This window comes from Candoia aspera, chromosome 1, assembly GCF_035149785.1.
Source record: "Candoia aspera isolate rCanAsp1 chromosome 1, rCanAsp1.hap2, whole genome shotgun sequence".
NCBI classification, from domain to species: Eukaryota; Metazoa; Chordata; class Lepidosauria; order Squamata; family Boidae; genus Candoia; species Candoia aspera.
In genome coordinates, this window is record NC_086153.1 from 64,166,344 (window position 1) to 64,188,044 (window position 21,701).

Sequence of the window (21,701 nt, forward strand, 5' to 3'; positions counted from 1 at the left end):
CTGCAGGTAGACAATTCTACTGTTGTACAGATTCTACTGTCAGGGAGTTTTTATTTATTTATTTATTTATTTATTTATTTATTTATTTATTTATTTATTTATTTATATGTGTGTGTGTGTGTGTGTGTGTGTGTGTGTATATATATATATATATATATATATATATATATATATTTAAATGAAATCTAGGCAGCTGCTACTTGTGTCTATTATTTCTGGTTCTAGCTTATGTGCCAATGGGAATTCCTGGTCTCGTTTCTTATGGCACTCTTTTATACGCCTGAACCCTGATATCATTTATCATGCTTTTAAAAAGTGTGTTCAGCCTATCTTTTTCTTTGTTTTTATTAAGATAAATTATAAGAAATTGCACCTCTGAGATGTAACAGCAACAATCTCCAAGGCGTAAGGCAGGAGTAGGAGGGCAGATTGTGGTGTGGGAGAATCCTTGCTCTGCAGAACAAATGAAGTGGAAGGGGAATTCTGTTGCCTAGAACTCTTCTAGATCTAACTCTTCTAGATCTAAGGGGAATATTGAGCCTCTGACTAAATTTCAAAAATAAAATAAATAACTAATATAAAATGGGGTGTGGCTGTATGGAGATAGCCTAGCTGCTGTTGGTTTTAATGAGAACCTACAACAGCAGGTTATTCATAAGGAGTTTAAATCCATTTGTCTCTGCCTTAATTACAATGGTCATCCATACGGTCAGACCCAGGATTTGCCTTCTATAGATGGCAGGACTTCTCCCATCCTGAGAAGTTTCTGATGCAGCAGAAGAATCCTGCTGGCGAAGTGGACAACCTGGTGTCTTTGCTGATTGCCCCCTCTTTCCTATCTCCCCTTATGTTCCATTTCCACTGCTCCAGTGGAACTGGAAACTTTCTGGAACAATGAAGGAAGAGGTAGCCACGCAGGTACAGTAGAAGGGATCTGGCGAAGGTTATCTTCCCGTACTTTCAGTTGGAGGAGGGGGCTCAGCAGAACTGCACCAAAAGAATTATCTCAGCACTGGGAAAAAAGCTGGATTCTCTCCAATGCATGACTTCACTGCAATTTGTAACTGATTTCTCTTCTGCCAACCAAGTGGCAGAACCAACAGAAGAGAAACAGAGAAGGTCAGAGGAAGCTATTTACTAGAGCTGTGCTAAAGGTGCTCCAGAGCTCACAGGAGGAGAAGTGTAGCAAAATTCCAAGAAAAATTTAGCTGTTTTAAAAAAATTGTAGACCGATGCTAAGTTCACACTTCTGCCCTTGAGAAGCATCTTTTTGGAACTGAATCCAAACCGTTGAATAGCCCTATTATTTACTCTCATGGCATAACAGAAAAAAAGTGCAAAAAAAATCTGAAGTTAATTTTTACAGTTCTTAAAGATTACTGGCCAATATTATATCATGTTTCCATCATTAGCAATGACCAATAATCAAGAAGGCATTAGCTGCAGGACTTTAGAATATTTTTATTGACCTCTACTCATATTTTATCTCAAATCTATTCCATTCTCTTTTTATTGCCATTTGCCAACTCTATCAAAAAGAGTAAGAAGAGGATGATATTTCCTCAGTGCCATATCCACGTGAGAAAGATCCCGAGATCCAGCAAATACAATTGGCAGTGCACCTTCCATGCTTTGTTCCTAATAGAGCCTTAGAAGTCTAACCACTGTAAGTCTATCATGCAAACCTCTTGTTTTAGATTATGTACCAACAGAATCTAGATTCTATAGTGAAGGGAAAGCCATGGATGAAATATACATTCAGCCTGACTTCTTGTAAAATTCCTTGAGTAAGGCACATTGATCAAACAATAAAATGCTAATTTGGAAACCCTCTACATTGTTCAGTATTTTATCTGAATATGATACTTTTTGGCAAGACTCTTAGGCTTTTTACAACTACAGACAAGAAACAACTTCAGCAGCCACCTTTTCTTATTTAATTATGTCATGTCCACACCAATCATAAAGCTGTTTGAGGCAGATCAGCCCTTTCTTGAAACAAACAAAACTGTATACAGTACCAATGTAGGCTGCAATTGACAGGTCACAAGCTATGAAAATGGGTGGGGCCACTTGAGTGGGTTTACTCCAAAGTAAACAGTTGTGGCTTTCAGTCATGGGATCTCACAATCCAGAAATTATAGTTGAAAGTTAAGAGCACACTTTCACATTCTTATCAAGGAAAAGCAAAGCATGATTCCTAAATAGGCAAATCAATGAATGTTAACACAAAAAAGTAGATTGTGAATCACTGCTCCAGTACAATAATATTATATTTACTCTTACACCAAGAAAAAACCCCCAAACTTACTGATTTAGATGTTCTAGGTTCTAGCACCAATGAAAGCTTATAAATATCATCTTCTGTGTGGTAGAGATCCAGTGAAAGCTAAGAGTGAAACAAAAATAAAAGCAGCATATATTAATTATGGGAACCAACCTAATACATTTTAAAAACCATAAATGTCACAATAAAACTATAACAGTTATTTTGGTTACAGGAAAGCCACTCTTAAAAGAAGCAGTTTGGGGGGGGCACTCAGCCTCTTTCCACTCATGACCCTTTTGCTGCAATTCAATGTATGAAGCCCCTCCCCCATGCAAATGTAAATGTTAATACTCCAGGGAGGGAAGCATGACAAGAAACTGGGGGCTGTTTTGTGCAGAAACCAAGGGGAGAGTTCAACACTATAGTTGGTAGTGTCATAGTGACATCATAGTCCATGTCAGGTTTCTTCGCTTTTTTTGTTTTGTTTTTTTCTGCTGCAAAACAAAAGATTCTTTGTTAGCCAACCTCAGAAGTTATAAACAAGCTTTTGAGAAATCCACTGTGTGAAAGTGGCAAATCGTGGACACTAAAAAAAAAAAAAAGCCTCAGCATCACCAGGCCTGAGCATCTTTAATTCTACACATCAGTACAGAAAATGACTAAAGAGATGGGGGATGAAAGAACAGCACTGAAGAACAGACTCCAGTGATTTGCCTGGTTGAAGCCATCCAGGATTACGGTCAGCATTTACTCCTTTGCATGCCTCCCTAATTTATTTATTTATCTCAATATTACCCTTGGCATTTGGACTGGGGGGAAAGGAAGAAAGGACCCAAATGCCAGCTTATTAGGTGGGGTTGTATCTATGTCTCTGGGTAGGAACTATATCCTGCTAGTTTATTGGACTTTATGTCTTCCTTGACATTTATTGCATCATTTTCAATATGCTTCCTTTTTTCTTTCTTTAGATGTTTACTTCTGGAAATAACCATAGGTCGGTGTTTCTCAACCTTGGCAATTTGAAGATTGTGGACTTCACCTCCCAGAATTCCCCAGCCAGCATGACTGGCTGGGGAATTCTGGGAGTTGAAGTCCACGCATCTTCAAGTTGCCAAGGTTGAGAAACATTGATGTATGTCATTTATTCCATACCAAATCCCATCTCTGCTGACTTCAAAGTAAGGCATTTATTCAGCCACTACCTTGCCTCCTTCACAGAATTTACAGAGGATTTAGGGAGCCTCATTTTCTGTTTGTAATGTTCATATGTTTTCCACTACCTCTTTCATTCCCCCCCGCCCCATGACCCCAAAAAGAGCCTTGAAGAGGGAAATGTGTTCAGTGGCATCCATGGGGGCTACCATTCTGTATTCTAACCAAACACTAATGAAGAAATCAGGGAGGCCAGATCTGAAGGGCCATACGTGGCTCACCCTGCTGTAGTGCTCAGATGGGACTCAGTAGTAAATTAATGGCACACAGTTATCCTTGGAAGTAAGTATCTAAAGAAAGAAACTAAGGAAAGGCATATTGGAAATGATGCTGTAGTAAATGTCAGAGAGGTCATGAAGTCTGATAAACTAGCAGGATAAATATGGTTCCTGCTCAGAAACACAGAAACCACTCCACATAATAAATTAGTACTTGGGGCCTTCAGTCCTCTCACTCTGACCAAAATGCCAAAGATACCCTTGAGTTGAAGAAAGAAATCAGGGAAACAGACAACAGAATAATTGCTATAATCATAGTTGGTTTCAACTATCTTCACCCAGACTGGATAAATTTACATGTATCTAAGCCCTAGAGCTAGTAACATATGGCTGCGAGAGCTGGACCATAAGGAAGGCTGGGAGAAGGAAGATCGATGCTTTGGAACTGTGGTGTTGGAGGAAAATTCTGAGAGTGCCTTGGACTCCAAGAAGATCAAACCAGTCCATCCTCCAGGAAATAAAGCCAGACTGCTCACTTGAGGGAATGATATTAAAGGCAAAATTGAAATACTTTGGCCACATAATGAGAAGACAGGACACCCTGGAGAAGATGCTGATGCTAGGGAGAGTGGAAGGCAAAAGGAAGAGGGGCCGACCAAGGGCAAGGTGGATGGATGATATTCTAGAGGTGACGGACTTGTCCCTGGGGGAGCTGGGGGTGGTGATGACCGACAGGAAGCTCTGGTGTGGGCTGGTCCATGAAGTCACGAAGAGTCGGAAGCGACTAAACGAATAAACAACAACAAGCCCTAGAGCAGGTTAAGAAACCTTCAAATCTGGTGCAAAGTCCCAAGCTGTGATATTAGCTTCAGCGTTCTCAGAGAAGACTGGTTGAGCTACTAAAGTACCAGCTTATTAATAAACAATACCATTAAGAAAAGTGAACCTATTGAACAAGGGTGAGAATGTATAGCCATTCAGATATTGCTCATCTACAACTGCCAACAAGTTTCACCAATAATCATGCTGCATAGAACTGTTCTAGTGCAAACAAGATCTGGAAGCCCCCTGCTGTAAAACTATAGGTTATAATGAATTCACCTCTCACCTAATTTAAAAATTCATCTTTAAAAACACATTTCCTGAGTTAGTTTCAATTTGAAATTTTCTAAAAGATTGTATTTTACACTTTCATTCAACTGTGAAAACATCTGGGGCTTTCCAGGCATTTGCATAATTTGGTTATGCATAAAAAGGTTAATTAAGAGTTAGATATAGTAAGAAAACCCTAAAAGCAAGTTGCTCCTTTTGGTCTTTCCAACAGCAATAGCAGCTTGGACACCTTTAGCTGAGAACTGGCAAATCCGTAAATAGAACACTGTTCATCTGGTACTGAAGTATCTTAAGAAAAAAATGTGCATGTTTTGCTCTGCTACCAGAGTTTATATTCCTGACTGCAACATTTGACAGCAGGAAAGGAACAGAGAATAGCTAAGGAGAATAGGGGATGATCCTGAAAAAAAGCAGCAATGTAGTAATGTTTCTAATTTATATCCCAAGGACTGGGATGTTATAGCCTTTCACCATACAGGTAGTCCTTGCTTAACGACCATTTGCTTAGTGACCATCTGGAGTTATTATGGCACTGAAAAAAACGACTTACAACTGTTCCTCGCACTTACGACCATTGCAGCATCCCCGCAGTCACATGATGGTGATTCGGGTGCTTGACAACTTTTGCATGTTTACAACAGTTGCAGCATGGACTTATGCATGGAATCCTGAACCCGGGCTAGTCCTACCATTAGGCCAAATGAAATCAAACAGCCCAATTCAACAGTGGACTGGGATAGACAATGAATTGGGGCCAACTCCCCGCCCCACTGCCCCAAGAAGTTATTTCATTGCCTCTAAACCACATAGCTCTCCAAAGCAGAGTATTGCCTTGCTGGTTGCCCTTCAGGAATCACCCTGGGGAGGTGAGTGCTGCCATGACCACCCATTGCTATGGCATTGCTTAATGGTGCAGGGAAAACATCCAGGGGAGGGATTGGGAAGTGCAGTGGGGAGCATTGGGGCAACTGGAGTAGGGAGAGAGGCGGATGGTTCTCCTGCTTCACATAGTATCCCTCTGCTTATCTCAGGTGGCTGATCTTCATGGGCTGACTCTAGTAAGAGCACATGACAACTAATTATTTTATTTTTTCAAAGGATCTTGGTGATTTTTTTTCCAGTCATGCCTCTATAAGTATATGCGTATGCCTGCATACTGTATGTGCATTTGGTTATTTTGCCAGTCCCTCTCTCTCAGCCCCAGGAAGGAGGCAATGGCAAACCACTTCTGAAAAACCTTGCCAAGAAAACTGCAGGGGCGTGTCCAGGCAGTCTCTGAGAATTGGACATGATGGAACGAATTAAAAAAAAAAAGCTAAAATAAAGAAAACAAGAAGTTATGGTGATGTTAGCAATGACTGCTGTTGCAAAAAAGAAGGTGATTACAGATGCTCTTGTTAAAGGTTAATCAAATCTGAACGTTGCTCTCAACCTACTACATAATGAATATTAAAAAAATCAGGAGAGAGCACATTAAGAGCCATAGTAAGTGGACAGTAAGTGGAATTGCTGTCAGTATTATTTCACTCTTTTTTTTTCTTCAATCCTAGGGCTGGGAGAGAGTGACGGGCCTAAGGTCACTGGACTGGTTTCGTGCCTAAGGTGGGACTGGAGTCTCCCAGTTTCTGGCCTGATGCCTTAACCTCTGCATGAAACTGGCTTTCTAAACTTTCACTTAAATACTACTTCCCCCTAAATACACTTGCTAGTTATTTCACTTTGGCTAAACCTATAATTTAGAAAAAATACCCATTAAATTGCAACAATTTGCACAACAGAAAATCAGACGTGACAGTTCAGCACTGAGGATCACACTGAACGAGGAATATACAATACACAGCCCTGTTTTTAATCTGAATTAAAACAACTTTAGTGTAAAATGCCAAAGGCTCCTCAACTGTTTTGGGGTTGTTTAGTATCCTACAGTATTTAAAACAGAAGTAGTGTTCTGATTGTTATCATCTGCTTACTAATACTTGACCATCAGAACTTGAAGCAAAATAGCTTTCTTAAAAAAAAAATTAAACTACACTGAAAAGTTCAGCATCATGATTTCTAGGTACAAAAGCCCCAAATGGAACATTTATATTACTTCAGGATATGATTGCTTACCTGGCCCCCACCCAACATTCTAGAGAGAAAACTCAGATAAAACACTGATATAAAGAGTCCCTCCTTGAGGGGGAGATGGGTGGTGATAAAAATTTGATAAATAAATAAATAAAGTACATTCTTTTTTTCATTTTTTTTTTGGCCTCTGTTCGGGAAAGAATCATTTGTTATAACAACAGTGACAAGCCACTGCAGAAGCATGACTGGTCAGCTTTGTGTGCTTATAATAGGCACAGGACTTTCAATTTAAGGATCTTCAAAACAAGGTGTAGCTTTCACAAGGCAACTTCCATAAAATTATCTGAACATATAAAACAATTCAAGCATAGATCAAACATAATGACCAAACCAAAGGCCAGAAATATTCTCTAAAGATCCCTCAGTAGCATTTCAGATCAGCAACACCAAAAAGTTATTAGGAAAAAGCTGCCGAGAAAATGGTTTTTAGAAAGCCTTGTTTGAAGGTCTATTTGGTAGGAGCTATAAATAAAGCAGTCAAACTTTTTAAAGCTTAAACATGATTACCAGCCTTTGAATTGGGCTAAAAAATGCACACATGATCAGCCCAGTTGTACAGTATTGGTGTTATATATCCACTACCCCCAAAATATTGAGTATCTGCAGAAACTTCTGAACAATTGTCAAGCAGTACCACACTAAACATATTACTCTTACCGTCAGCAGATTGATTAAATCCATGTTTGGCTCAAGATGGTGAGATGCTGTCTGCAGGGCTACCAGCTCACTCAAAGTGACTGAAAGCTGCTGCATTTTCACAAGGTTGACTTTGCCCTCATTGATCCAGTCTGGAAAAACGACATGAACGGCTATCAGATCCTTCAGGTAGACTCCTAATATGGGGATTTTGAAGTTGACACAGTCTGCAAAAGTTTTGCGGTAGTTGCAGTAGTTTCCATTGGAAGAGACCAGTTCAGTCATTTCATCCCAGTCCTACAAAGAAGCCCAAGGAGAAGCAATACTCAGCAAGAACGTTCTTGGTTTTGCTTTGATCAAGAGAGAGCTTAGAAAAATCACACGGGAGGACTAGAAGCCTAACTTTTTTTTTTTTGGTAAGGCGAGTGATCACCCAATAGCAAAAATAGACCAGATGATTGATTCCTGTACATATTTGATGACAAGCCATACATACATACATTTGTAGTGGTATACTTTTGTCTGTGTAGAACTGAAATGTGAGTTTACTGTCATACCTTGGTAACTTCTGAAGAAAGATAAGAATGAGTTTCTTTGAGACGTGAAATAGAACTATGACTTAGGCCTCCTACAACAGCCATCAGTGTATTGAAATTTTGAAGTTGAAGAAGTTTCTGTGGAGGAATTCAAACGTTTTTGTTAAAAGGTTATTGTTTGTTACTCATCTAGACCAGAGGTATGGATTTAGAAGACAGAGTCCAAATATAACTATCTCCAGATGGTGAAATCACACAATCTTATAATAAATTTAGGCCAAGATGTTTGTGACTGAAGAGTTATTTTACAACCAAAAGTTATGTGTTAAAATGAGATTCAGTCCAGATTTGAAATTCAAGTACTGATAGAGCTATCAATAAATCCATAGATTAAAATCCTTTTGAAACAATGTTAATTACTGAAAAAGAAGGATCCAATTTCCATTACAATCTTTAAAATATTGTTTGGAAGTAGATTTATTATTTCCAAGTCCATGACTGTAACATTCTGTAGAGAGAAATAAAATCAGATGTGGATGCACTGATCAACTTTTCCCCACTGAATCCACATCACTATACTGTCCCATTACATATATTAATAGGCATTTGCTATAAACTACAGTGATGAAAAAGTGATGAAATGTATGTAGCAACATCATGATGCAAACTTCGCTTTTTGGTACTTGTGTCCTGACATTGAACACAAGTATAGAAGCCACAGTTTTGTCCTTTGTCCCCTCTGTTGCAGAGACTTGTGTGGATATTCATCCTATGGTATTTATTAGCAAGTTTGTTTTTTATATTGTTACACTTCTCATTTGGAATCTGATTGCTAGGCACAATGATCTGCACCCCATCCTTTTGTGACACTCTTGCTTAATATGGCAAAGAAATGGGATCTGCTACATGATCTATGAAGGTCTATTAACAGGACCATCCATAAATCAGTCAAAAGGGAATTGCAGGATTATGTACCCCAATCTCACAAAAAGATTTCAGGTAGATCCCCAGGTTCTATCCCTTTCTCATTCTAGGACACAATATGGTCTGTCTGGAGTGAGGGAAGCAGCTTGTACAATACACTGATATAAAAGTACACTCAGAACATTTCTAAAAAATGGTTCACCCTGTCTTTTTATATAGTCCTTTTTTTTTTTTTACCAGTATGTTTAGTTAGGATCATCAAGAGGATTTTCTAGGCCACGAGTTAAATGTATGCTCTGCCTTTTATTTATTTTCCCCAAGGGCATCCAACAGTATCCCTCTACTCTTATTTTTATTTTTATTAATATTTTTAGAGAAGCTGGCATGCTGCAAAACAAAACAACAGTCTACAGTTTCATCCTCTAGAAAATGATGGGCAATGGCAGTCAGGTGCTTTGTTTGGAAATTTGCCAAACTCACCCAAAAAGAATAAAAATAAGCAAAGATAATAGGGAACATTGTATTGGATATCAGGCTAGAGGGAGTGTCAAGTAGCACTCTGAAAATTGGTGCTTTATACCTGATTATGGACCTCATGCCTGTCATTTTGCAAATGGATAAATCCTCCCCAGCAGCCATTTTGTGACAGTGCCTACAACATGTTCTTGAAATTCCATATATGCCCAGCAGCCTCCAAAGGTTAGGGATTACTCTCCTAGAGACTATAAATTTAGTATGAAACTGCTTAAAACATCAGATTCACAGACTCTCTTTTAACCTGCATTTCACTCTATTTTATTCCACTGGATTAAAACAGGCTCCAAAGGTATAAAATTACCTGTGCAACATTAATGAATTTTGTGATAACCTCTGCCCTTTGTTGAGGAGTTGGTTTGCTCAGGACCATCAACTGGACCCACTTCGAGATGCCATTAAATAAAGCAATTGATCTTTCCAGAGTTGGATTATTCTCCAGGCAACCATGGATCACATAGCTCTGATAATCTGTAAACTAGCCAAAAGGAGGAGTTTCACTCTTACGTGGTTATCTCAAATCATGTCAGTGCATCTAGTAGATTAGCCTTCCCCAAGGTGGTGCCCTCCAGATCTGTTGGGAAAGCAACCCCAAGAATTCCCACATTTGCTACAAAGCCCTACTCCTTAGATGCCCTCCCCCAAAGAAAAATATCTTGAGTATATGCAGTTTAATTATTATTAATTTAATAATAATTGAATCTTTAAATTTAGTAATAATTAAATTCAATATTAAATCTTGAATCTCCTTCCCTCACATCTTTCCCAGCAACTTTCAGAACTTATATTGCCCTGCTGACCTTGGTTTTCAGGAGCAGTTCTACATAGTGGGAAAATTAGCAAGCCAAAGTCATTTGCATGTATTTTGCATACAGTATGTTGATCTAATTATTCAAAACATACTGACTCATATCTGGATGCAGAGCTTTCCAAACTGTGTGTTGCGACATGTTAGTGTGTTGGCTGCAGCGTGTAGGCGTGTCGTGCGATCGAGTGATCATACAGGAACTGTGCATGCACAGTATGCATAATCAGGTCAAAACAGCTGATTCCACATGACTTCTGGTGACGTGGCTGCACCTGCAGCGTGTTAGTGTGTCACCAACATGAAAAGTTTGGAAAGCTCTCTCTGGATGTATGAAGTAAACTTCCACTGTTAAACACTCCCTACTTAAGCTGCTGATAAGAAGGCTGATGGTGGATGTACTGCTAATGAATATACTGTCTTTGGATAAGAAAACTTTGGATTTTTGGAGCATCTTTATAATATTTGCTTTACTTACAAACTTAGAGGCAAAGTGTAAGTGGAGTCAGGTTGGTATTTTTGCAAGAAGTAAGATCTTACAGATTATATTGCTCGTTTAATTTAACTTCTGCTAGAATCTTTCATCTGTCTTTGTCTCTATGGATTTTCTTTTTTCTCCAAATACTTCCATGCATGATTGTTGTTTTGCACACAGAAGCTGCTAAACACTTTCATTAACCCCATTTCTTTAAGTTAGTAGCCATTCACAGAGGAATTGAGGATGGCTATTAAGAAATATTCTAGCACTCTTTGTCACTCCCAGGTGCCAATCCGGATATTCCTAGAAAGGCAAATCCATAACATTTGCCTCTATCTTAAATGGACAGGAATTTACAATAGTGTTTATAGCATTTGAATTGATAATTGATGGTACAAAATTTAATTTGCTCTGGTTAATAAGATTCCGTTTGATATGGTTAATAGTTTATCATTGCTACTTCATATGTGCAATAAACAAATTACCCCTTGATGCTAAACAGTCAGTAGGTATTGAGAATGGATGCATGAATCAGCATTGAGATTTGATATAAAATGTAATGGAACCTTCAACATATATTCAGATTCATACTTATGGGCACGGTTGACCATGAATTCCAAGTAGCATAAGAAATTGTAAAATTCTTACAGAGATCCTTCTGAAAGATTTATACTCCAAAAAAGTGAGATGCTCTGCAAGTTCAATGGGTTCCAGGTGATCAAACAGTAAGCAAGCTTTTCCTTTCTTGGATGTTTTTTTCCTTTGTGTGATTCTTCTCATCCAATCATAAGAGGGTCTGTTAAAAAAAAACCCAGAATGAAGAGTCTGTGTTTGTTCTGGTGCCCCAAAAGAAAATGATGGCCCTTGCCAAGGCATATAGGGAAGAAGACTTGCATGTTCTTTTTTGGTATAAAATCAGATAGTGGTTTTTTGAAATCTTCATACATTACAAAAAGAGTTAGAGAGTTGCTCTGGGTCAGTGTACTGAGACAAATATAAGAATATAAGTAGAAGTCCATGGATCAGAGAAGGAGTATATCTGTTCCAGCAATGGCCAACCAGCCAAATGCTACTAGGAAATGCAGAAATAAGCCATTAGTGCAACAGCCCTCCCTTTTTTTCTTGTTTCCAGAAACTAGCATTTAGACTGATATTACTCTGAAATGGGAGGGTCCATCTGTTCACTGGTATTAGATTTGATTAGCTAATATTTCATGCTTATAAGGATATCTCGAAACTATTCCACAACCCATAATCACAGAAAGCTAATCTCAGGCATGCTGGTTTGGAATGTTGGAAATTAACATCTAAGATATTGGAGGAGCATCATGTTAGAGAAGACTCACTTACTCTTATCAGGCTAGATGATTTCTTTAGATATTTTTCAACTTTTTCCAGAAACATTTTTCAAGACAGTGAAATCAGGGTAGAATAGTTGCATGTGAGATAATTATTTTGATTTAGTGTGTGTTACCTAAAAATACTATCAATTATAAAATTTTTATAGAGCAGCCTATCATATTGAGCCATCAATTTAACAATAGGCACAAAAATTAAATAAACAGAGGGATACTGAATGATAGAGAGGCATTTGAGTGTAGTCAGTACTTGGATTTAGAACTGTGGAAGAGACCTCAGACACTAGCATTTGACAGCAGAGCCATGATCTACCTAAGAATACTTAGAGAGGTTTGTAACACTTGAGAGATTTGTAAAAATAGGAATTGTTTCCATATTGAAAAATGTAAACCTCACATTCGGAGATGCAGTGCTTGTAATAGCAAAATACATTCTGCCACATCTAGGGACATGTTGTATGAAAGGTGCACTCTTTTTCCTTTTAGGACTTTGATGATAACTGCAGAAAGCTAGCCAGGTACACACTTCATTGCCAGGACTGTTCACTGCCAGTTCAATGGACCATTAGAAATGCACCATACCTCTGCAGAAAGTAATGATAATCTCTAAAATCTTCTAACTGCATCACTGCAATTGCATCAATTAGAAATAAAACCTGCCTGTAGTCATAATGCAATGACAATTCATTCTGTAAAGTAGGATTTCTTTACAGAATGAATTGGCATTGCATGCTATATAGCATACTATATGTAATTTTCCAAATAAACAAACAAATACTTTATGCTGTATATATATGACAACAGTAAGAAATCCACTTCCTTTTCAGTTATCTCAAGAGATATTTATAGCATAGAATAAAACAGGATATTTCAAATATGTCACACCAATTCATTTTTGCTTCTTCATAATGCTGTTGAGAATCCTAGTTTAGTAATGGTACCTCACAGGTGATAATCCTTACATGCTAGAGATATCAATAAGGTGTATATGGTCTTCATAACCTAGATGGCAAGCTAATTCTTGAAACTCCTCAGTCAGATGAACCAAACCAAGGTCCAGATTAAATTCTGCAGGAAATTCCAAAATCCAGTACCTGAAATTGTGAACACATGAGTTATTCATATGTCTGCCCATGGAATTTTTACACTATGTATTAATAAAATTCACAACTGAAGATTGTACTTTTAATTATCTCAACTAGGCCAATTTTCTGGGCATGGATCCCATTACATTATTATGTGGTCTCCTAACCACTGAACATTTTCCTACCTTGCAAACAGCAATTCCATGAACTTTAAAACCTGAGGAGGGAGTGAATTGGAATGTGAAAATTGGCTCAAAGGAAAGAGTTAACTTCCTTTCTCCAGAAAGCTCCAATTCAGTCCAGCTAGGAGATGAAGGATGCTTTGAAGAACCAAAAAACAAAACCCAACATTCATGGCTATTCAGAATAACTTTGCTTTTAATATAAATCCGCCAATAGTTTCATACTGAAACAGGGCGCCTCCTTGATTTAAGCCTTATTATAAATGTGCATTTTTAGTTAAACAAAATCCCATTTACCTCATGAAGTAACAGATTTTTAAGCGGATTTCACTGCGGTTTCCTCCATTGGCATTTCTATATGTAAATTAGTTAAAGAAGTTTTTTAAAATTTTCTTTAGTTTTCTTCTTTGCTTAAGCAAAGCATTTTTAATTAAACTACTCCAATTGTATAGACTGATTGTAAATGAATCTGATACTTACATTTCCTTTATGCTTCTCTCCTCTCCTCAAATAAAACACCCAAACAATATTGGAGAGGTAGGATGTAAATATGTTTAAATAAAAAAAGTTCAGCGATTATTAGTATTATTAAGACTACAGTAGTAACTTAAAGCTATATTCAATGTAATACAGTATGATCAAGGAAATAGAATACCACAGTACAATACTAAGAATTACGTATTTCCATATATTTTGCAATCCACAAAATACACATAACGTACACAAGGCTTGATTCTCCACAATGACCAACGTGAAGAAACAGGATACAGTCTCAGGTTGTTCACTGCTAAAAAAATCTACAGTACATCGTCACTACTCTGTTACAGCTTAGCACCTGCTTGGTAGTGCTGTCCGGCCTTATTTGATTTCAACAGATAGGAGCTCATAGAGAAACTCACTGCAGCTCCTGTAGAAAGGAAGTCTTACACCATGTGCAAAATGCAATTGCTCCATCTTCGTTTCACCAAGAATTAACCATCTTTATTTTCTTTTTTCAATGTTATAGAGGGTTTTTTAATGAAAATTATAGTTGACTTGAAATGCCAGCTGCCTGGGAAATGGAAGACTGCAGCCACAAGTACATTTTGAGTTCATTTATTTTCCTCCAAATAAAAATAATTGTTTCTAGGTTTTGATTATCCCTGTCAAAGGGTTTCACTCTCACTCTCAAATGCTACTGAAGTATTTCAATAACTGTTACTGGCTAAACATCTTATTGGAATCATCAACGTATCTCTTTGAAAGGATATAGGGAGAGAAGCTTGTTTGCCAGTTCTGTGGATGACAGGTACCATCGGTGCATTAAAAGGAAAGTTCTTGGCAAATTATTGCCATTCAGCTCCCCTTTGTCATCTGTAAAAACACGGATAGATTCAAAACAGACTAGTGAACATGGCTGAATGGAGAAAAAGCAGCCAAGTGTTACATACCCGTACAATTATTTCTAAATAGATTAGAAACAAAGTAAAAATAAAACTTATATTAAGTTGTGAATTTATTAGAAAAGTAAATCCATATGTCCTATTAGAGTAAAAATGTGGGTCCACCAGAGAGTTCTCTTGACAGGTTTCTGCAATCTGGTGCCCATTGTATGTGTTGGATGTCAGCTTCCCGAATTACTCTTTCCAACATATGGTTGGAGGGCATCAAGTTAGGCAAAATTATTTTAGGGATGTTGTCCTAGTGAGGCCACTCTGCCCTGCATCCCACCCTATTTATGTTCCATTTCTTAGGGCTGGCTCATGAACTACATGTACAGCATTAATACAGTGAAAATCTCTGCATAAGAAACTTACTTGAAATTATGATGAACATTATTGTTTACCATAATTTGTGCACTTGGCTGATGACATTGTGGGCACCAATTTAGCCATTCTCTTTTATTATTATAACCTTTCCCCATGACAACCAAAACTTGACTGATTTTTCATGTATGATCATATTCAACCAGGCCCCAGCAGCATAAACCATCAAACAGCACAATACACCCTAATCAAGGAACTATTAACTCAGTCAACCAACCAAGCAGCAAACAACAGCCCAGTCAAGGAACTCCCAAGGAGAGAACAACACCCCCACCAACACAAGCAGGGCAAGCCACGGTATATAAACTGAGAGCAAGGCCCACTCCCTCTTCGCACTGAAGAGGTTGCCTAGTCTGGCAATGAAATGTCTGCAAGAAAACAACAAGGCTCAGAGAGCACCAGGGACTCCACAAGCAGCATTTTATTAATCCCTTCCACTAATTTTATTTTTGGTAAATAGTGCAATGGAATGCTTTAATTTGGTCAGCCTCAACTAGTTCATAATTTCAGCTTATGGGAAAAGTACTAACAACTCTGAATCTAACAACTGTGAATTAAAATCACATTAAGATAAAGTATATTTATACTAAATGGATTAGTCCAAATGCTATGAATACATGCTACTATGCAATGCAATGATAAGAAACAAGTGGGGTTAATACACAGCATACAGTAAATTAAGAGCAAAGTATTTAGATGAGTTCAAAAAAGTATATGTAAGATTTGTACCAAACATTTTAATGCAGGTACTTAATAATTCATCCAGTGTTGCAGCTTTTCCAAGTGTGTTGGACTCCATTGTCCTTTGATCCTTGTCAAAAAAATGACCACACTTTCACCACAGCAACGAAAAGCAGGAAGGCCCCCATTCAATGACTGTCAGTTGCATTCTCTGTGACACTTCAAAAAACTGTGAAAAGAAGATGAGAAAGGAGATGACTACATCAGTGTTTATAATTCAGTTCATCTTTGCAGAATGTATCAAACAGGACTGTCCGGAGCTTTGGATCTGATTCCAAAAAGATGCTGCAGAGCACATGGCAGTTTGAACATAGCACCTCTCACCAAGACACACCAAGCAGCTGTGTCTTTTCTTGTTGGTATCCCGTGATAAGATGCAGCTGCTTTAAAGAGTAACAGACAGTGGCTATGTTCATATTTCTAGCACCTTTGGGGAATTAAATCTGAAATGCTGTATAGTTGCATCTCAGAAGCAGTTTACACATATACAGCTCTCATAACCGACAAGAGTGAGAATAAGTTGGGCAATAACTGCAATAGAAGACAGCTCTGCCTTCCTGATGGACTATTTGCAACAACTTTAGGAACATCATTACTCACAATTGTTAATACAAGTACAATACATGTTATTTATCTTGTAAGCTAATTTACAAATATAGTTTGACTGAGAAGCAGGATGCAAATAATTGTTATATATAAATAATAATTGTCCTTCAGTTTGTTCAGAGAAAGAAACTATCTGGAATGCAAGTACTAACAAGAAAAAAGACTTATTTCTCCTGCTCATTCTTTAAATTTAAAACGCATGTAGTCAATTTAGTTTGAAAGGGCAATCCCTACATTTATTCATTTGAAATATTTATATTTATTTATATTCTATTAAAAAAAAGTTGGCAAACAATTTAATCAGTTTAAAAAGAAATCAACTGAAGTATTGTAAATAATAGCAAACCCAGCAGTAGATGAAATAAAACAGCAGGTATGAGTAAGGCACAATGACACAACTATTGTAGTTGCCAATCCCACTTTTGCTATTAAAACCTCAGAATCTCTTTAGAAAAGGAATTGGTAGGGGGAAGAAGCCACTATTAAGAAAAGTTGTTACGTAACTACTCATCAGAGGAAATCGAAGATAGCCATGTCTATGAAGAACAGAGCTATTACACTGATATAAGTTTATTGTTTTCATTCAATACATGAACAGTGTGCAAATTTTCAAGTTCTTCGGAATTCTTTATCAGATAAGAAACCAAGCCCTCAACTCCCCAAAAAAGAAGTTACGGTTTAGGAAACAGGTTATCAAGCTTGGTTGAGCAACTCTGTGCTATATTTAGTGTCTGATCAGCGGTGTCAATATATAAGAATCATGAATAATTTACCCAAGCAGTTCTTGGAGGGAATATTCACCATGGATTTGGTTCTTTCATCATGGAGTAGTCTCATAAGGGCACCAGTATATGATGATTATACTATTATTTCCTAAGCAGAATTACCTTTTTTCCATAAGTGAGACTTAAATGTGAAGACTCTGTTTATACACATTTGTATTTTGCTGTTATTTGCATTTGTTTAATATTCCAGTTTTGGAGAACTCATGCAGCATATACAGGGTCTCTCCTCATTTTATCCTCATAGTAACAACCTTCCCGTCCAGTGAATTCCATGATTGAGCAGGGATACAAATCTGGGTCTTCTCACATGAAATTCAACATCTTAACTATTACAGTACATGTAATAGCCATAGATTACCATCCTCAATCAGGCACCTTCCCAGCCAACATGGCCATGCAGACTGAGTTGTAATTCAACATGCTTGAAAGTAATTAGATGGGGAAGGTTGCTACTGCAGGTAAGATTCAGTTCAAAATACACATGTAAGTCATAATACAAAATTAGAATTGAATTCACATTAGAATTCAAATGAGGCTCTCTTCAAATCTCGTATTTGAAGAGATAAAGGCAACTTCTTTCTTGGACCAGCTTTAAACAACTATACCATCCAAATAGGAGGGCCCACTTTTTCTTCTGTCAGGGCACTGTCTTTTAAGTACTGTAGGACCATGGAAGCAGAAACTCATCAAGTAATGTTCCTTGGATAGACGTTCTTTAGAACTTCTATATTTCCATAAGCTAGGCCAAAGTTAAAGACACTGCCTCTCCAAATAAAGCTGGCAACTTCACAGCCAGTAAAAAAAAATTCAGGATGAGGCTGAACACCTGAACACCAGGATTTTGTAGCTTTTCACTACATCATGAACTCCCAGATCCTTGTGTACGCTGGGACTTTCTGGGAGGCATCACTTGGGCTCCACATCTTTACATTCAATGCTTTAACTCTGTAGTTTAGAAAGACTGTGCCCTTTCAGTTTTTATTTGACCTCCCCAGTAGTATTTTGTTCTTAGTGTTCTCTTTCCACTAGAATCCACCTGTCCATTTACAGCAAATACATTATCACCTTCCATCTGAATGGAAAATCCATTAATTTGTCTAGGAACTCCTAAATGCCATTTCACACATTCCTGACCCTTGCTGTCTCTTGTCCACACCACCCTCTCTCTCATGAAATTCCACTTCAATTAACTCACTGGGTCACTAAGGGGAGTATATGCTGGAAAAAAAAATTCACTAGCATGAATAGAGAAAACAAGAGGAGCTACAGAGACCAATAATTTCTGCTAAAGACATAATATAGAATATAATTAAGACACATTCTGTCAGTCTTATATCTTGAACAATCACTAAATAAATAAATAAATAAATAAATAAATTCTGCTAAAGACAAAAGTCTTCTCTTAAATTTTGTGTGTGTTTCAACTCTCATTTGCAAAAGGGAAAGTGATCAATGATCAGGGTATTAACTTTGAACTAGAAACCAGAAAAAGCAATTGTTTGCTCTGTGGGAAAATCCAGTAAACTCTGCTCCTTATTTACCTTCCATAATGGTTTAGAAGAGGGCCATCTACCTGGTACTGAATATTCTTTTCTTCAAACTGCAGAAAAGATCCTGGGGAAATGTAGATGTGGAAGATCTGCTTTGGGCATCTCTTTAGCTAAAAGGATTGCAAAATGCATGACTGCATTTCTGTTCACTTTAAAACTAATCTGGATTAGGATCATGGTACAAGGAGAAAAGATTAACCCTTTCCCTTTTCCCTGTTTTTCTAGTGAAAACTATTCCCTTGAAGTATCTCTTTCTGTATACATACATTTTCTCTCATCTGGGCAATCAGCACTTCTGAGGGTTAATTTTCATGACAAAATGGGAGGAGAGACTTAAAGCCCTCCTCCTCTAGAGAAGGGACAACCCTTGTTCAGAATGCCCAATTATTAAAAATGGATGGGTGGGGGGAGAGTGTTAAAATTTATTGGTGGATTGTTGGCTCTAGACATAGAACGGTTGCTGTTTTGCTGCTATTTCATCAGAGAAACATTAGCTGCTGAAAATAAGAAAAATACAAAATAAAAAGTAATTTTTGAAAGGTTTTGAATTAATGCAGGAAAATGGTGAGAGTATATCACTAATCTCATTTTATTTATCTATCTATCTAACTATCTATCATATTTATTTAATCTCATGCAAAGAAACAGGATACAATCAGTTCTCCAAACAGCAGTGGAAACTCTCACTTGCATGAAATCAATACCAGTGTTTAAGTGATGGACAACGTAATTCCTCTAATTGGAAGATCTGGATTAGGCCCACCAATCTTAGCTGCTATACTTAATAATCATAACTGTGGACTCATTTAGGTTGCCATAGGTATGACTTCTGTTGTAAAATACACAATTATCATTCCTGTTCTTCCCCTTACCCAAAGTGGCATTTCATGCTTTACTTCCACTTTTGCATTCCTGAAATAGTAGCCCAATCAAAACTGTCAACCTGGGCAAGACTGGAAATCTTTTGAACCTCTACAGTCTGCAGCATCATTATGACTACAGAAATCTAAAGGACTTTGTGTCTACTGTACTGCTATTTGTAGAAAAGTATACATTTTTTAAAGCAAAAATGTAGCCATAGACATATGTTCAAATGCCCACCTGTGAGCATAAAACATGGAGGAAGGGCATCACAGGTAGAAATTAAGTGTGCTGTGTTGACCAGCAATAATCCTGGCGGGGCCTATCATTTCAGCCCTTTGGTTCTGGCTCCAAGGGGCAGCCTTAAGTTGTTTCATTGAGTTAAAGGAACACCAAGACCCAAAGTCCACCCAGTGAGCATCCTATTTCTCACAGTGACCAATCAGATGCTTCTAGAAGCTGACAACAGTCCCAAAGACAATAAGCTTTCCTCCTCCCCCCTCGTACTTTTAAGAAAGTCATGCATATAGCAAGACAATTCAACAGAGTCATTATCAACAATGTAAGCAAATTCTAACAGCCAAGAGCAATTAAGGGACTCCTTGCCTGCTATGAGGTAGTTCTCTCCCAGTAACCCCAGTAGTAATGCAAACAGGACTAATATTTTAGGAAGCCTTGTCTGGCACCAAGATACATGATGGCATTTGTCTGCTGCGTTTTTATTAACCCAAAGTCAGCAACATGCTTTCCCCAGGTAGCTGCTACTGAAACTGCTAAGCTGCTTTAAATGAGTCTCTTTTAAACGGCGATAGAACAGCCACAGAGATATACAAGGCACATGACATTGTGAGCCCTTTCATGATATTTCAAGAAAACAAAGCTATCGCACCACAAGCAGGATTGTGTTCTTGTAGCTCGAATTGTTTTGCGGGAGGGAAAACTACAAGGTACAGCTTCTCAGCAACAGCAGCACTACAATGAGAGCAGCTGCAGCTGCTGAGTGTCCCCTCTTTAAAGACACAGGATCCCCATGCTACACTGAACAAGGCAAGTCAAGCCAAATACCCTTGAAAAGCAATTACTGTAGCTTATCCAGCCTTTTTTCCCCCCTTTCACTGAAGCAAAATACAGCCAGGTCCGTGTATTAGTCAAAGTCTTGAAGAAAAGGTTGTTTGTGGAACTGGTTCAGTGAGATAGCAAACTAGATCTCAACTTTAATGATAGTTTTCAAGAAGCTGGAAGAGAAATGAAGTATTCCTGGCTTTTTTTATGCAAACACATTCCCAACCCAAGGACAACAGCGAAAATCACTTACTGTACTCAGTTTTGCAGAGGTATTCAACACAAACATCTCCCTTCTTTGTCCAGCTGCCAAGTGTGAAAGCAAAAAATGAGCAGCTGTTTCCTTCAAGCTGGGGCTGTGTCTCTTACTTAACTTAGTCACATGCACCCTTTGATAAATCTCTCGGTTGTACCAAGAGGTCAGACTTCAACAATCACTCTTCTACCTCCATTTAAACAACAAACCACTTTCTTTTCTTAACAAAACCCATTTGAGCAGAACCTGTGCTACACCCCACAATTATTATTCCAACTCACCCTTTACAAGTCATAAATATAAAATAGATAAGCCTTCTCAAAGGGTAGGACCAACTAGGATGGAAAGTTAAAACACTGCATTGTAGCTTGACCTGCACATTTTGTTTTTCCATCTGGTATTACAGTAATCCTGCATCATCGGCTCAGTTGTAGACAGATTTCAGCAGGACCTTACTAATTATATGGTCTCTGCCTTTTGGAAAAAAAACTTTAATCAAGGCTCTTTTTGTGGCCTGTGGATACCCTTCCCCTATAATTCATTTCACAGTTTTCT

General features: G+C 37.9%; 1 protein-coding gene across 2 annotated transcripts in view; it reads right to left on the reverse strand.

The window, feature by feature from the left end:
- RASGRP3 (RAS guanyl releasing protein 3) overlaps window positions 1-21,232 on the reverse strand; it is a 32,556-nt gene extending 11,324 nt beyond the window's left edge. The window contains exons 1-11 of one of the 2 annotated variants that reach the window (XM_063305347.1): window positions 21,144-21,232; window positions 18,959-19,077; window positions 16,015-16,195; window positions 14,731-14,833; window positions 13,778-13,840; window positions 13,176-13,307; window positions 11,504-11,651; window positions 9,877-10,050; window positions 8,136-8,252; window positions 7,600-7,875; window positions 2,312-2,389 (exon numbers count right to left, since the gene is read on the reverse strand). In XM_063305347.1, coding sequence (XP_063161417.1) covers window positions 2,312-2,389; window positions 7,600-7,875; window positions 8,136-8,252; window positions 9,877-10,050; window positions 11,504-11,651; window positions 13,176-13,307; window positions 13,778-13,840; window positions 14,731-14,833; window positions 16,015-16,084 — 1,161 coding nt within the window. In that variant the 5' untranslated portion in view covers window positions 16,085-16,195; window positions 18,959-19,077; window positions 21,144-21,232. Of the gene's footprint in view, window positions 1-2,311; window positions 2,390-7,599; window positions 7,876-8,135; window positions 8,253-9,876; window positions 10,051-11,503; window positions 11,652-13,154; window positions 13,308-13,777; window positions 13,841-14,730; window positions 14,834-16,014; window positions 16,196-18,958; window positions 19,078-21,143 lie in introns of those variants that run through there. The other variant, XM_063305338.1, reaches the window with a different exon arrangement.
- Window positions 21,233-21,701: the final 469 nt, after the last annotated feature.